Source organism: Squalius cephalus (assembly GCF_949319135.1).
Source record: "Squalius cephalus genome assembly, chromosome: 14".
Classification (NCBI taxonomy): domain Eukaryota; kingdom Metazoa; phylum Chordata; class Actinopteri; order Cypriniformes; family Leuciscidae; genus Squalius; species Squalius cephalus.
In genome coordinates, this window is record NC_137135.1 from 30,732,138 (window position 1) to 30,749,980 (window position 17,843).

The 17,843-nt window shown below is 36.3% G+C and overlaps 1 protein-coding gene across 6 annotated transcripts in view; it reads right to left on the reverse strand.

Moving 5' to 3' along the window:
* slc44a1b (solute carrier family 44 member 1b) overlaps positions 1 to 17,463 on the reverse strand; it is a 26,118-nt gene extending 8,655 nt beyond the window's left edge. For 3 of the 6 annotated variants that reach the window (XM_079893595.1, XM_079893596.1, XM_079893592.1), the window contains exons 1-11: positions 15,012 to 15,293; positions 14,025 to 14,114; positions 11,104 to 11,246; positions 6,806 to 6,942; positions 5,339 to 5,432; positions 5,070 to 5,239; positions 4,658 to 4,747; positions 3,702 to 3,868; positions 3,427 to 3,613; positions 2,453 to 2,621; positions 1,723 to 1,879 (exon numbers count right to left, since the gene is read on the reverse strand). In XM_079893595.1, the coding sequence (XP_079749721.1) occupies positions 1,723 to 1,879; positions 2,453 to 2,621; positions 3,427 to 3,613; positions 3,702 to 3,868; positions 4,658 to 4,747; positions 5,070 to 5,239; positions 5,339 to 5,432; positions 6,806 to 6,942; positions 11,104 to 11,246; positions 14,025 to 14,114; positions 15,012 to 15,035 (1,428 nt within the window). In that variant the 5' untranslated portion in view covers positions 15,036 to 15,293. Of the gene's footprint in view, positions 1 to 1,722; positions 1,880 to 2,452; positions 2,622 to 3,426; positions 3,614 to 3,701; positions 3,869 to 4,657; positions 4,748 to 5,069; positions 5,240 to 5,338; positions 5,433 to 6,805; positions 6,943 to 11,103; positions 11,247 to 14,024; positions 14,115 to 15,011; positions 15,294 to 17,315 lie in introns of those variants that run through there. The other 3 variants (XM_079893593.1, XM_079893594.1, XM_079893591.1) reach the window with 2 other exon arrangements.
* Positions 17,464 to 17,843: the final 380 nt, after the last annotated feature.

Here is a 17,843-nt window from a genome sequence, read left to right on the forward strand (position 1 = left end):
CCAAAGTGGAACCCGAGAGGACAGAAATAAATAGCTTGCAGCATTAACTTCAAGATACCCACACAAAACACTAGAAAATACCAAAGTAAGTATTTAGAAAAACATTTTCAGACAAGAAAAGTAATTTGTCTGATTTAAAGGCCAAAGCAAAATTCAGTTTAAGCCATTCTACAGTAGGCTATATATACAGTATATAACTAGTATTCTTCAAGACTGCATGAAGTCAAAATTGAGCATATTTACTGAAGGTGGTTTTATGGTGCATGATTTATCAGTAAATTAACACTCAGACACCCCACAACACTTGGAATATACAGCATGTGTCACATAGGGTCATTTTGTGATACTTTTGTGTCTTTTTGATGCTGGGCGCTATTCAGTGCCATTATATGGACGAGTGCGAGCAGGACATTTAAAAAAAAAAAATCTCATTTTGTGGTCCGAAAAAGAAAGGGTATACAGCATTAAAACAACACCAGGATGAGTAAATAGTGGCTTAATTTAAATATTTGGGTGAACTATCCCTTTAACTGAAATGAAATATTTAAATGATAAAATATTAAATTATAAAATATAAATTTATATAAAAATAAATATAATATAATTATAAATTATAAAATCTATTTTTTTAAACACATTTTATTTCAGCTAGTTGCAAAGGCAACATTTCTCATTTTTGTTTAGTTTAACTTGAAGTAACTAAAACTAATAAATAATAATAAAAAAAACACATATACATATTTAAAACAAAAAAAACAAAAAAACGAATTAAAAATGACAAAAAAACTCACAACACAAAATTGCTAAAACCATAAAGCCATAAAACCATTGCTTTCAAATTAAATTAAAAATGTAAATATAAAAATAAAATCTAATTAAAATAATATGAACAAATACTACAATAGTATATGTAATAAATAATAAAACTGAAAGAACACTGTCTCTACCATGAAAGGACTTAAAATGCAAAAAAGTGTTTTTACTATTTTTAGTATTTAATACTAGCATAATACTCCTAGACAACATCTTAAGCCGAGTGCACACTGTGCGATTTTGGCCACGATTTGGCCGTCTGAGACAAATTTAGCAAATCCTAAAATAATCATCTGATCCTATGCTAAAAGTCTTTGATGGTTAATTTGACATGTTCACCGTCAGCTGATTAATGACCATTGCGATCAAATTTTATCTCCGACGAAATTCTGGCAGTGTCAGAAGATTTGACTCACAGTCCAGTAGTGTGGCTTCTCCTAAGACGACCGTCAAATTGTCTTTATTTTTCGAGATTCAAGAAAATTAACATTTGAGATTTCTTTGTAGCAACCATTTCAATCCCATGTGTAATGTAGCTCACATCACCGAACGCGTCATTGATTGATGATGTAAAACTCCGTCCGTTTTTAAAGCGTCTTGACTGTCGTACAGTCTGACATTAATGACAGCTGAGATCTTACAGTGTGACATGGCTTACAGTGAGGATCATGTTCGTACAGTCTGACAAGCAACAATCGTAAAGGACGATAATAAATCGCAAAGTGTGCACCCGGCTTTACTATTAGTTAATCACTGATGTAATCGTCCCAAGCACAACATAAGCACTTTCTCGTGTTAATGAAAACTGCCTGCTATAAGCATAAACATGCATGACGTCAGTTAAGATTCTTGCAACAACAGAGATTTGCAATTTAGATGAAGGACGCGTAAAGTGAGCTGTGACCTTACCTTGCCTTTGAGTTGGTTGTGGATGTACATGAGAATGAGGCGTGGGATCTTGACGAGGGTGATGATGAAGGAGCCCTTGGCCACAGTGCCCAGGTGATACCGCACCAGACGCAGCACTGATGACAGGATGGGTGTCACCGGGAGTTTGGTTTTGTCCCTGAATGAATATGAAATAAATAACTCATCTCTCAAGGTTATAGCTGTGAGATATTTTAAGAACAACACCATGAATGCAGGATTAGTCGAAAAAAAATGCATTTGTAGACTTACTCCAGATTATTCAAAGTAATTTCAAATTATGTAAACCAATATAGTATTACAAAATAATAGTTGTTGTTTTAATGGCTAAGTTGCAACCTCTGCGTCTGTTTTCAGGCTTTCCCACTTGAGTCTCTCCAGCTCTGGAAAGCTTTTCTAATAATGCGGGTTCTAAAGCTCTTCTTCTAAAGAAGCTTCTTGTGATATTCCTCTGAGCTTTTCTCTTTTGTAATGTCTCTCAGCCATCTCTCTTTCTACAGTCTTTCTTCAGTTCAAATCTCCCTCTTGCTCACTCTCTCTCCTCCCCCATCATGATTGGACACGCCCCCTACTGCTGATTGGCTACAAGTGTGTCGTGCTGCTCGGTTTGATCCACTTTCAACAGCGTTTTTTCAGAAATCGCTTGCTGCACCTTTAACAACAAAATATTGACCAGTGGCATTTGAGAACATTTTCCACTAAAAATACAGACCTTGTGAAATAGTAGGTTACCACAGCACCGGCTACGGTCATCTGCTGACAGGCCAGGATGAACTCACTAATCCAGATCAGTCCCACTGCGTGGTACCAGGTCATGTACTGCAGCCCTCCTGTGAGCCTGAACTCAACCAGCCCAGTATCCTCATTCTTCTCCGGGTTCCCTGTGGACAGGACAGAGATTTTTGCTTTTAAAGAACTTTCTGCAATAATAACACACCTTCAAGATGAAAACAAGGTGCCCAAGCAAAGTCAGCTAATTTGTGCAGCAGTACGTAAATGTCCCACATTATCTGTGCAAAATGACTTGAACAGAAGGCTATTTTAAGCCTTTTACACATTATGTCCTGACAAAAAAAAAAGCAAAGCAAAGCCTAAAATTAAATGAACATGCCATTTTCCATATCTGCAGTTCAAAGTACACATTACTACGTTTTCAAAGGGATAACCTGCATAATAATATGATGAGTGATAGTATAAATCTATTCTGTTTTATCTGTTTTTAAGCTTAAATATAATTTCAACTAAATGGAATCTGTTTAAGTGGAATCAGATTTAGTTCTTTTTGAAACCTTTTGAATATATTGTTTGAGAATAAAAAAGTAAAATAACAATAAAACAACAAAATAGAACAAAATAAATTTAATAGAAACAAAAATTAAAACAGAACAGAGCAGAGCAAAATGAAAAAAAAATGCAATAAAATAAAAATAAGTACATTGCAAGTTAGCATTTAAACCAAAAGCGAGAATATGCCCACTCTCAAATCATTCCATTACCTATTTTACTTTCTTTCTTCCTTGGAAAACAAAATGGAAAAAGTTCAAATAATATTAATGCTGCTTTTCCCCTAAACACTGAACAATTATGGAAGAAAGAAGCATGTAAAAGAAAGGAGCAAAATAAGGGTAGTTAAATGACTTTTATGGTGAAATATCCCTTTAAAACCCACAGACATCTTCATCTCACCAGTGGTGCCGAGAAAGAGGAGGACCATGATCCAGTAAACCCAAAAAAGAGAAAGAGCGAGGAAGGTGCAGAAGGGCTGCAGTGCCAACAGTGGCAGGTGGATGAACACTTTTCCTGCCACGTGGAACAGGGCGATGGTCAGGGCAACCCTCTTCCTCATAAACAACATCAGAAGCAACAAAATTCCCTGCAGGAGCAGAAAGAGGGAAATTTGCAGCATGACACAGCCAAAAACACCAGCCATATTTCATATCCTCTTTTCTTGGAGAGCTTACAGTGAACACGGTTGCTGAAACTGCGTAGATGAGCAGTCCTTGAGCGTGGTCTTTGGTGGGTTTCATGCCACCGTTGGGTTCTTCTGTTTCCCTCAGATCCTTAGACATGGTCTCATTCATCGTCATTCTGTAGTCTATATATAACCACCACAGAACGCTGGTGCCTCCTGAGAAAGAACGCATGCCAAATTCACATTCAACACTGCAAAAACAGGTGTAAGCCTACAATAAAACACACTGTGTTAATGGTGATTCACCTTTGTTTGGGACTAGATTACTGTGCATCCTTTTGGAACAGATGCATAATAATAATATTGGCTGACAGTCAATATGATCACATGAAGAGTGATATAATAAATCTATACCGTTTAGTCTGTGTTTCAAGCAAAAATACAGTAAAATCAGACATCAAAAACTATAAGTAAATTACAGTATTAAGATGGATAATTGTACTTATAATAGATATAGATAATAGTACTTTTGAAACCGGCAAAGAATGTATTGCTTGAGAAAAATAACTAAAAACAAAACCGAAGAAAACTAAATAAAATAAAATAGAACAAAATTATAAAATAAAACAAATTAAAATGTAACAAAAGTGCAATAATAAAACAAAATAAAATAAAAATCGAAACAAAATACAATAGAAAAGAACAATGTAAAATAGCAATATTAAATATAAAAATATAACAAAATTATCAAATAAAAAATAATATATAACAAAATAAAATATCAGACCGACATGATCATTAAAAACTGCTAACTTTGGGTGATGCTCATATGGTCACAAATGTATTGTGCATCCCTAGTATCCTTGACAACTGGCTAAACTGTTTAATTAATCAGATTGCACTATTGTGCTATTTTGCACTCAGGAATAGTACGTGCAAATGAAGAAAGAAAGAATGTTATTTTCAGCTCAGGAGGTGAGAAAAGATCAGAGAAAGCAGACTTGCCCAAAGAACCCAGAACCACCATTGCAGTGAGGATCCAAACCAGGACAGCAGAGATGTAACGAATGATCACCATGAGGATCATAGACAAAACTGCAGCATGCACAAAACAGGATCAGCCGTTAGAGGAAAATCAGATTTTCTTAATCTAAAAACATTGTATTATGGCATTAAAAGTGTTGCAAAAGTTGTTTCATGTTGCCTTCATCTGATAGTGGCTCAGAACACTGCAATAATTACCACAGTGAACCTTATATTTAGATGCTTGTTTGTTAATGCTTAATAGTATAGTATCCTTGATTTTATAAGGATATCAGGGACCGTAATTATCCATTTCAACTCATTTTACAGATAAAAACATATTAAGAAAATGTAATCTGAGCAGCAGCAGCAGCCAGAGAGAGTAGACGTTTACCTAACGCCAGCAGACACAGCCCAACAATGATCTCTTTGCTGGCCGCCACCCCGGCAATCAGCCTGTTTAACATGCTGTTATCACTGACAAACGTGACCACCGCTTCAGCAAACTTAGCATAGCAGGAGATATCCACAGGCGTGCAGCGGTTAAACACTGGAAGAGCTTTGCTGCAGAGATAGAAAAGGCCAGAGGATAGAGGACAGATCAAGGGGGAAAAGAGCTGCGCTTTACAGGGAGAGTTTGTTTGTCAAGAGTGTGTTTCATACCTCTCTGGTACTGGAAGTTTGGGACACTTTTCAAAGCGCTCGGGAAGTTGTGGGTACTTATGACCAGGTAACTCATACGAGCAAAGCTCGGACCCTAAAAGAGAACAAAAAGAAGCATTATACACACAACATCACCCCTATAATACTAGCTCATGCTAACTTAAAGGGACGGTTCACCCAAAAATAAAAATGGTCATTTACTCACCCTCAAGTTGTTCTAAACCTATATGAATTTCTTTGTTCTGTTGAGCACAAAAGAAGATATTTTGAAGGATGTTGGTAACCAAACAGTTGCTGGCCCCCAATGACTTCCATTCATTTTTTTAGAACAACTTGAGGGCGAGTAAATAATGACAGAAGTTTTATTTTGGGGTGAACGATCCCTTTAAGGTGGACAATAAGTCGAAACAATAAATTGAGATTACTCTCAATGAGAGGAAGCAAGCTTCACTAGGTGACCCAACTAGCTTTAATCAGGTTGACCAAAATGGTCAGGCAAAAAAATTTAAATAAACATTGCTCTAAAAAAAATAAATAGATATGGTGATGTAACACATATTGTTCAAAAGTTTGGGGTCAATAAGATTTTCTTTTTCCTTTTTGAAAGAAATTAATACTTTTATTCAGCAAGGACACATTCAGTTGATTAAAGGTGACAGTAAAGACATTTATAATGTTCAAAGTGATTAACTAAAAATATGTTAGATGAAAAAACTTTTTTTAACTCAAACTAACTGAAATAAGTACAAAAATTACTAAAACTAAAATTGAACTTAAGATAAATTTAAGCTAAACAGAAATATAAAAAAAAGGTGCAGAACAATATTACTAAATTGAAAAGTATAAAAATAAAATCCAATTAAAAAAATAATAAGTGCTATATAACAGTATATAAATAGTAATAAAATAACACTAATATCAGCTATGATCAGACATTCATTTAGATGGTTTTCAGCAGGAATGCGAAATGAGATATTAAGGTCGCTAATTAAATCAGTTAACTCACTACGCATTTAATATGAACGTGAACTCCAAATACATAATGAACTGTCCTCATAAGCAGATGCACAGAAAGGACTGAGAAAGTCCATGTCTCTGTGTGGGAAACAATGATGTCATTCATATTCCCTCTTGGTGTCAGATGGAACGTGTCAAACCCTACAGACAGCAAGACTGGACTGTAAACAGCAAGATGGGTCAGTGCAATCTTTGTTTAGGCAACTCAACCGAGTCTTACTGGCTATGCCTGACAGGAACATATGTCTAAATCTATGTGTGTGCGTGTTGCTCTTGTTGGAGCCCCTGAGAAAAGAAGAATGTGAAAAGACACACACTGGGGGGTCATGACCATATATATAAGGAACGCCTTTGTCTTTCCCATGGGTAGATGTCCAGTCAGTGTCCTGGCATTATATCTGTGACGGTGACGTTACATGCCCACAATAGCTAACTGGGTGATCAACTCACCATTCATCATGGCAAACCTCTTGAGGTCGTAGTAAGTCGCCAGTTCCTCGGTAGGACACTGTGACACGCACAGCGCCATGGATTTAATCTTCCTCTGAATGATGTCTATGTTGCATGGATCCAGGAAAAAGACGAAGCTGTGAATAAAACCACAACAAAGTCTCATTTTTCAAGACAGGAAAAGTACATAACCTCAAATCTGATGACAAATGAAATACCAAAACAAGATGTTTATTTCATGGAGTCTGATACCACAGTGGGACTTAAAACACAGCATTGTGCGATAAAGATCAACTCTGAACAGCAGATATTTTTGGTCACAGGACCGTTCAGCCCAGATTTTTGGCAGAGGGGAACTGAGAGTTTGTTTATGAGCCAAGCCTCCTCTGTTGCTGTGGCTTTACTTCATCTTTTCCTGTGGTGTGAAATGGGCACGGTGCCCACGCGGGGACGAGGGACCCATTGTCTTGTGTGCTCAGCACAAAAACAGACTGTCAGTGGCAGGGGACGCACGCGCTCGAGGAAAGAGCACTTCAGCATCAGCACAGATCCTGTCAAAACAGCCTGGCCACAGAAGAGGTTTACTGTACAGAGCCCAGACCTGTCCTCGTGGAAGTCTAATGTGAAAAGATTTGACAGGAATAGCATTCAGATAACTTCAGCCATCTAGAACAGGTTGAGATTTTACAATATGAGATTATAGATGGAGACAGAATTAATGTTATAGGTTTTTAGGTTTTTTTTCTAGAATCATGAATATAAAACAAAATTTACAGGGACACCATGAAAAAACAGAATTTCTTGTTTTATAATAAAGGCTTAATTTACTATATAGACATACACTAAAAAAAAAAAATTCTAAGTCTCTTATGCTTACCAAAGCTGCATTGATTTAATCAAAAATACAGTAAATATTATTACTTGAAATAACTATTTTCTATTTGAATATATTTTAAATTGATCAGACTTTCTTTTTTAATTAATGCTGTTCTTTTAAACTTTCTATTCACCAAAGAAAAAATGTATCATGGTTTCCACAAAAATATTAAGCAACAACTATTTTCAACAGTGATGATAATAATAAGAAATGTTTCTTGAGCAGCAAATCAGCATATTAGAATATCTGAAGGATCATGTGACACTAAAGACTGGAGTAATGATGCTGGAAAATGTATTACATTTTAAAATACTTTCAAATAGAAAAAGGTTATTTTAAATTGTAATATTTTACAATATTACTGATTTTATTGCAGCCTTGGTGAACATGAGACTTTGAGACATGATAATTTTTTACAGACCCCAAACTCATTTTGATATGTGTCTGTTTCACAGTTCATCAGGGGTACAATTACAATTTTCACATTTGAATAGATAATTTTATGTTTATGATAAAAAAGTTCTTTGCTGCTCAGCCTTGCTGAAAATATGAGTTAAAAATTATAGCCTTTGAGGACAGCAAAATTATGTCAGTTGCCCATTTACAGAATCATTTTTTGTGATAAGCAGCGATTTATGCTGCCGTTTCACATTAGTAGTTTTTTTTATGAGGGTGATGTTGCCTGTGTGTGATTTAGCACAGGTCCAGGTGTTTGTGTATCCTATTACAACATATAGCTTGGAGTAATTGCTTCATTTATTCTTGTTTTAAGAGACAGATGTGGTAAATACCACCTAGAGTGAGCTATTCCTACAGGAAGGTGTGACTGCTTATTTCTTCTCATCTTCCTCTTATTACAGCTTTATCTCTGGCTCAAAATACAGAACCACTAGAGATGTGCAATCACCCCTGAGCAGCACTACATACCCTCCATATCATTCTCTCTTTATACACAGACACACACGTCGCCAACCTAGGCTCATTGGAAATATGTGCCTCTACCTAACATACCTATACATACAATTCACTGCACACCTTAGGCCAGTGGTTCTCCAAAAAAAAAAAAAAAAACCTTCAAACACCCCTACTTGATTGCTGTACTGGATAAAGTACATGCTTGGGATGTGACTTTGTGTGTCAGGAGGCAGACTAAGTTAGCAAGCTAATGTTGTTAGCAGAGCAAAGTTCATCTGGTTAATGCACTTAGCTTAGTTTTACTTTCTCAGCTTCTAATACCATGATCCCGCAGGCCGCTCCCACTACCCACGATCCCTCACTTTATCCATCTCTGTTTAACGGGGTTATTGTCCATCTTTTCCTCTCATGTATTGCATTGTGTTTATTGTATGCTGTAAAGGTTGTCAGTAGTTTTTGTGCAGCAAGCTTTGGGTTAGATTAGGTTCAGTGGTTATTTTCGTTTCCTATGTTGTCTACATGAAAATGATATATTTTACAGGCCTAATATTTTGTTCTTATCCCAGAAGTCTGCTTATTATGCTGTTCTAACTGTCTAGCACTCAAGTATAGTGTGTGGTAACACATTGGCTCTTTCCCGCCATTTACGGAATCTTCCATAATTTATGACACATTCTTTCCCTGCCATTGTCGGAAATTTCTGGCAATCTGTGTTTTTACTGTTATACCGTAGGGGGCGTTATTACACATCTTCTGAAAGAGTACAGAATCTCCGGATCAAAACACATGTGAAAGAGAAGCAGAAACAAGTGATCACACAATCCAAAATAAAACAGACATTCCGACACGGAACGCACATTTCAAAGTAGAATAACTGGCTGTAGAATTGTTTTTCGGAGAAACAAGTATGTGAACTTAGCATGTTTCCTAAATCTCATACATATTATGGTAAATTTGTGCTTTAGTACAGTAAAAAAACAAAACTGTACATAAGACTTATATATGTAAAAGACCGCTGGTTAGCAAATTCCAGTGTAGCACAGTCCACACTTTTGTTCATTATGTCGCATGTAAACATGGGAAGACATGTTAATATGGGTATAGTTATGATAAAACGAGCACTTTTTGCAACATGGTTTTCATAAAGTTTGGGGTTAGTGAGATTTATTTCTTTGAATAAAGTAATACTTTTATTCAGCAAGAATGCGTTAAACTGATCAAAAGTGACCGTAAATACATTTATAATGTTTTGAACTTTTTACACATCAAAGATTTCAGAATTTTGCTTTCCGAAGAATCATGTGACACTGAAGACTGGAGTAATGATGCTGAAAATTCTGATTTGCCATCACATGAATAAAGTACATTTTACTGCATCCTTGTAGCCTGGCTAACGTCAGACCTCGTCTCATTGAGACGTGGTCTGGGAACCACATGTTCATTTTCTCGTATTTGAGGCGTGGTTTACGAATGCCCATAGCCGTTTATTGGGCGCTACGAATGTCTATCAAATGCGCCTGTACGTAGCTCATAGCCAATCGTTTCAATTATACCAGATGACGTATGTAGAGCGACAGAAATTCGACGAGGAAGAAGACGAAATAAACTTGCGTTCTAAACTACTTAGAACACTATCTAAGGCTGCATCGAAAGGTAACTTCGCGTCTGATGCCATGTTGGATCCATAGATATAAACAAACTGCTTCGGTGTGTCGCATAGACATCGTCATCGTCTTTCTGCTCCCTCCCCGTTCTGTGATTGGTCCCCTTTTTGAGGCCAAAAATCGCGCTGCGCGCAAGGCAGCATGGGGAAACCCAGGCTAGCATCCTTGCTGAATAATACAAAATATAAAAAATAAAATAAAATAAAATCTTGCTGACCACAAACTTTTGAATAGAAGTTTATGTTGAATTATTTCATCTGACGTCTTATAATACAAAGGTAAACCGCATGCCCTCCGCCAGCACAGCCGTCTCTCTGACAGCTCCAGCAAGACATTTTCAAGCCATTATTAACTTCACGTCTTCTCTGACAAGCTGGTGAATACTCCACCAAATGAATCACTCTGCCTTGTGATGAGTCAGATCTCAGACCCATCTCTAAAAAACTACATACAATTCAGTTCAACCACACAGGAGAGCCAAGAAAAACGTAATTTGACAGCTCTACAAATGAAATAGCCTGCAATACCTGTCTTTCCTGCAGGCTAGCACCCATTAAGGGCTGCACACTGTGACAGTACCCGTCCTCAGGGCCAGTACTGAATTATTCAAGGCACTGTGTGTGTAGCTCAGATAGTCCTCTGCCATCTCGAGGTGAAACGCCAGCCATTTGACATTTGCATTGATGTGATAATCAAAGGGCAAGGAGCTGGAGCGCTCTGATTTCAATGCTGACCACTTTACGACGGAGAAAAACGGGTGTGCAATGAGGATGAGGAGGAGTGTGTGTGCGGGCTAAGTGTACAAAACAGGTGAGAGAGGGATGAAAGGCGAGCTGACTCACTTTCTGTCAAGATGGTCGAGACCGCTCAGCCGGACCCCTTCGATGGGCTCGTTGCGTTGGCCGCACGTGTTCCCGTAGCTGTCATATCCGAAGACGAGCCGCGCCGCCCCTCCAGTTGCGATGGTAAACCCACAGATGCCACACTGGAATGAGAGTGAATTAGCAGGAATCATGGAAAGTGATTGTTTAAAAGAACTACAGGCATGTAAAATAACTACACTACAAGATGTGGGAAAAGCTCCTTTGCAGCAAAGGCTAAAAAAAATACAAAAACCTACAAAAGTTTCACCACTAAATGAAGAGATTACAGTGAGTTTCTTCATTTGGTTAAAAGTCAGCAACCAATCAGAAACTATCTGATGTACTATACAGAAATGTGGAACAGGATTTTGAAGCAGTGAGATTTCACACTGGGTGGAGGTACCCTGCAAAACACCACAAAAATAGAAACCAAGTGACACTCATCGTGGCTGGTTTGGATGAAAACTCATTTGAAGAGATATTGCGTTAATAGCTTTATTGCATTGCACTGGTTAGGACATCTAGTTCGGTGTCAATGTGGGACATGTAGAGCTAAACTGTTCCCATACTATTAACCCAATGAATTTCCATAATGTTACCAATTGTTTGTGAAGACCAGATGAATTAAAAAAGAAAAATCACAAGGTGACAAACCCCTACATATCAAAAAGGTCATTTAAAGCAAAAAAAGCTGGGCCATAAAATATTTATGCAGCGCCATCCTGAAAAAAAAAAGTCTTGAATGAATTAGTATGGTAGAATGTTGTATTATATGGCTATTTACTAGACAAATTAATCGCCATTAATTATTGCTTTCAGTTATTTATTCTATTTTTAAGTAATTTTATTGTTTTATTATAAGAGAAGAAAGAGACTGTCGAGTCAGTGTCCAGGAACATTGAACTCCACTTCTGCTTCACATCATAGTCTGATTATGTTACAATGACCATCTGCTTGTACACTGTCCTGCTTATATCAAAAATAATACATAAATGCATGAAATACAGTAGAGCTGCACGATTATTTATTCGATTAAAAGATTGCAATCTCGATTCAAACACCCATGCGATCTTATTCCTAATTGACAACAATTCGCCTGCGTCTATTAAACCTTTGACAAGTACGATCACAGCAAACATTCAAATCTGCGTTTGACCCAGAGAGAGCCGTTGACATATATAGGCATGAAACAGCTTCACAAACAGTTTTTTCAACCACACAGTATCATTGTTTCTGTCTTACAAACATTATCACAGAAGTACTGGGATAAAAGTTATACACACTGATGTCTACGGCAATGGGCAAAATAGACCAAATGACCATTTGAAAGTAACTTGAAGCTTCAAATAAAGATTGTATCGATTACATTGTTACACCAGTAGGTGGCGACATGTTACTGTTAAAATGTTTATTTGTCATTGAATTATTCATTCAAGAGATTCATAAAGGCAATGAAACAAGTGAAGTCTTTATGAGAGAGTCATTGAATCATTCATTCAACCTGATTTTTTTTAAATAATCAATTTAAAATTAATTGAACATTTATTAAACAGACTGCAGCAATTAACATTTTGTCAGAGCCTCTAGTAAACTACGTTATTTTTAGTCGTCTATTCAGAATTGTGTGAGAATCGTGATCTCTATTTTCATCTGGAAAAATTTATTCTCAATTTATCCAGAATCGTGCAGCTCTAAAATACAGTTATACAGTGTTGCCCTGGACACCTGTCATTAACATCTGACTGTTGAATGCCATGACTAACCAATCAGGGGTTACTGTACAACGACGTAACTCGCTGCTTAACTACCATAGTATGATGCATCGTTGAAGAAATCAACTAGTCATGACTGTTTCCCGAAACCGGACTGTCGCGTTTTTTTTCGTTCAACCACGTTGTCATAATAATAATGTCACGCAGGTTAATAACTTTTTTTAATTGATTCGTTTGAGAATGAATTAAAGCAAGATTTGTTGCTATAAATTACGGACATGGCATCTGAGGACTAATTCTCTTTTTTCAATCATAGACTCGTTCTTACATACCATTCAAAAACGGCTCTTTAAATCTCTTGACAAACTAAAAGACGTAATTTAAATTTGTGTTTATACTAAATGAAAGATAGATTGTACTGAATGTCAGCTTGCTTATTTTGCTTCGGATAAGAATTTATTAAATTTACATGTCATAAAACAAGAAACTCCAACTTCCAACCACACCAATGCTGTTTGAGAATGTTCGTTGGAACTGTGGCTTCAGAAAACACTGTCTCGTTGAACTATTCTATTAAACTATTTAACGATTTTTGTGTTTAAAATAGAGATCATGATTCTCCCAAAACAAAATTACATAGGTTGAGGTTCTGACAAAATCTTAATTGCTGAAGTCTATTCAAAACATATTCAATTCATTTGATTTTTTTATTGAAGGTTTGAATGCATGATTCAATGAGTCACTCATCAAGACTTGATTCATTACTGGATGAATCGGCATTTTGGAATGAATGATTCAATGACAAATGCATTTTTAACAGCCACTTGTCGCAACTTACTGGTGTAACAATGTAATTGATGCAATCTGTATTTGAAACGTCAAGTTACTTTCATAAGGTGATTTACTCCATTTTGCTCGCTATCATAGACAGGAGTGTTTATATCCGAAATATAAAGTTTTACGTCAAATGTTTAATAGACAGCCGAATCATTGGCGTTTAGGAATTAGATTGGGTGGGTGTTTAAATTGAGATCACAATCTTTTAATTATCAATTGTGCAGCACTAGTACCCATATATATGTAAATACACAGTAACATGAACACGTGGGACCAGACGCACCTTCATAACATGCATATACGAACATAATATTGTATATAAATTATGAATAAAGTGAATTTTTGATTTACCATTCCCACAAGGAACAACGTAAATAACAGGAACCACGGCAGATCCGTGCAGCTTCGGTCCTCCAAAGGTTTCCATTCTCTTTTTGTCCTCTGCAATACAAAAACACAGTGCTTCGTGTTCAGTCATGCTTAAACTGATTATCATATGATTCAAATCAAATGCCTTCACATTAAAGATAAACATAAGGTGATCAAGAATGTCTACTGATTTTTTTTAATGAATTGGTTTTAAAAAATTATGTTTATTAATAAATCATGCCTTTTAGTAAAAAAAAAACACTACCAAACTGGGAAGAACATTTTTATTTTCTGATTAATAATAATTGCATTATTTGATTATTATTATCTTATTTTTGTCTATACTTCAGAGATTAGTAATGAATAATACATCTATTGTTGCATCAAAAAACAATAATAGAACAATAAATAAAACCTGTATTATTTATCGGTTATGAAACATTTAAACATAAAATGAATCATAAAAAATGACATCAGTCAATCTCTTCTTTGCATATCTATTTAACACGCTGCAAATGTTAATTAGTAATTTCACATGAATGTAACAGATGTTACAAATGTAACTTGTCAAAACGTACATATTCAAAAATCAATTTCACAAAACGAGCATCGGCCATATATCCAATCATAAGTACCTTTGTGTAACCAGTGTGTAGTAAAGGACAGCAGTCCCTGTAAACATGTTTACTAACACACTACACAGTGTCATGAAGACCATCAGTGTGCTGCTGACAAAGGTCTAACGAAGGTTCGCGATATCAACATATAAATGTCATGGTCAAATGTATTCATCGCTATGTGCGGCCGCATAGGACATAATAATAGGATTACATGCAGCGCAAGAGACAGTCCAGCACTTCACTAGCCCGTCAAAGGCGATCAGCCGTGAAACAATGGAACAATGTATCAACACATCCTCTCGAGATTCGACACACTGTATCGCGTATTGTCGCGGCCAGCATCGCTTACCTCTGCGCTTTCACAGCATCCCATTGCCGGAGGGAGGTTAGGACCGCAAAAAAACTAAACGCTACACCGCAGGAAAACAATAACCCCAACTTGCAGGGAGTTGACGGTGTTTTTTACCCTGCATTAATCGCGCGCGTCGATCACATGAATCTAATCGGAGGGCTTTCCCCGGATACACTGCATAATAATGTTTGTTCGCTCCTCTCGCTCCAGGTAAAAGGGATTATTACTTTAGGATTTATCGCCCAGCACTTCCTGGTGGGTTGAGCAGGTGTAGCCGGAAAAGAACGGCAGCCGTCCATTCACAGCACGAGCTGGATGAGGCGGAACGCGCGCTGAATGAAGGGATGCTGGAGGAACCCGGGAACTTTAAACCGCTCTGCTTTCATTCGGGAATACAGTTTTTTTTTTTTTTTTTTTTATGGGCTTTTAAATTTATGTATTTGTATTTTATTAATAATCTTGTTATTCACATAATAGCTTAATCATATTTTAAAACAGCTTCACTGCGTATTTTTAAGAAATAATGATAAAACATTATGCAAAACTGTATGCCAACATTTCTGACCTTAAGTACAACTAAAATATCAGAATGAATTCAGAATTATTGTTCATCCTTTTTAATGATGTTTCCAATAGAGTTAAGTTACTACAGGTTCTCACATGGAAAACCTGGTAATAGAGGGGTTTCTGCATGGAAAAAATTGTAGAAATTTAAAGGTATTGAAATTTTGGCACTTTATTTTACAGTCCTGTTCCACATGTATATACTATGTACTTATTATAGTAATTAAAATAACTGGGTAATAACTAGGTACTAACCCTGCTAAACTTAACCCATGTAGTTACCTTACATTACTTCCTTAGGTAAGTACACTGTAAGTACACGTACTGTATAATAAAGTGCAACCAAAATTTCTATCAGATCTTTGAGTGAAATCTCTGATAAATCACTTTTGAAAAACACTTTAATTTATACAGCTGTATATACAGTACATAATGCACAAATCTGTACGTAAGTCTTCTGTTCCAGATTTATACCTCATTATAATATTTTTTTTTCGTAGTATTATTTATTTCTTATTTTCCTTATTTTATTTTCTGTTCTCGTGTCATACATGTATGTATATGAATGTATGTATGTGTGTATTTTTGTACCAAGAGCTCCTGAAAAACACAACATATTCCCTGTGTGTTTGCGCACAGTTGGCGAATAAAGCCAATTCTGATTCTGATTCAAAACTAACAGCTCGTGTTTCATTCAGGAAACACTGCCATTTAAATGCCACAATCATTTCCCGATTACCCAATGATCACGTGTGAAAACACTTGTACATAAATTGATCACTTAGAAATCAAAACTCAATGTTTTAGAAGAAACTTTTAGAAGATATAAAATAGTTTTGAATGGAGTGTTTGCTTTTGCAGTTTAGAGAAAATGAGCCCTAGTTTAAGAAATTGTGTGTAAGCAAAAAAAAACTGTAATCATAAGAATTAATATCGTCTGGTTCTGGTGATATAAATATTTCTCTTTGACTGAAAATTAAAAAAGAAAAAAATTGGCTGTGGCTGTGGCCCCAACCCTCAATGCATTTTCCTACAGATTGCTATAAAAACAGGAGCAAAAGCTCATTGCTGCTTGACCACTATGAGCACAAAAGCACAAACGTCAGTCCATATGGTCATCATCACCACCCAGTTGGGAATCTGCGTCACTGCTGCCTCTCAGTGTGCTAGTCACTGTAGAAACTACCCTAAAACACACACATTTATACAGGAACTATTAACACCCAAACTCTTCATACACTTTAACTGGAGATTATCTGCCTATCACAATTTTGGCTTTGAACACCAATAAACAAATTACCATTAGCCTACTGCAATAATTGATAGCATTTTTAAGAATAGTTTGAGAATTCCTGAAAACACAACTTTAAATGTTGTAAAAATGTCAACCCAATAAAGTTTTATATAAACTTCCAAAGTTTCCCAACACTTAAAGTTAAATTGCTGCCTTAATTTCTACTAAATCTAAGTGGTGCAAGTCACAACATGCTTTGAAAGTACACTTTTTGACCACTTTGAATTGATTCCGTAATTGAGTAGAACTGACATAAATTATTGTGACAGGTTTAAGAGATAGAGAAATAGATGTTGATTTGTATTGCTGTGTGACAGACCTTCCCCATAGAAGAAACGAGCGCAAAACAGAGAGGAACTATTTTTTTCGAAGCTCTATTAATCTTAGAAGTTCTGTTAATCTTAGAAGTTCTAAACTCGTCAATCATAACAACTTTGTCCCACCTTTATCCTCCAGCTGGAGCTCGGGCGATAGGAGCTGGATGTTGACCGTCTCACCTCGCTCATCACAGCGCTCTGTCTGAGGGGTAAAGCCTCAGCCACAGAACAGCTGCATTGTTCCATTGTTCTCTGTAGTACCAGGGAGAGAGTGAACATAGTGACTTATTGTGTGTGTGTGTGTGTGTGTGTGTGTGTGTGTGTGTGTGTGTGTGTGTGTGTGTGTGTGTGTGTGTGTGTCACAGAGAGAGATAGGGAGAAAAGACAAAGAAAGAGGAGGGAGAAACTCCTCACAGATTACTGTAAACAAAGTGATTTGGTTGTCGAAACTGACTGTACTTTAATGTGTCTGTCCACTAGAGGGAGCTCAGACACAACAAACACTGTGTGAATCAAAACGGACCAATTCTACTGGATTGCTTTATAATATAATATAATATAATATAATATAATATAATATAATATAATATAATATAATATAATATAATATAATATAATATAATATAATATAATATAATATAATATAATATAATA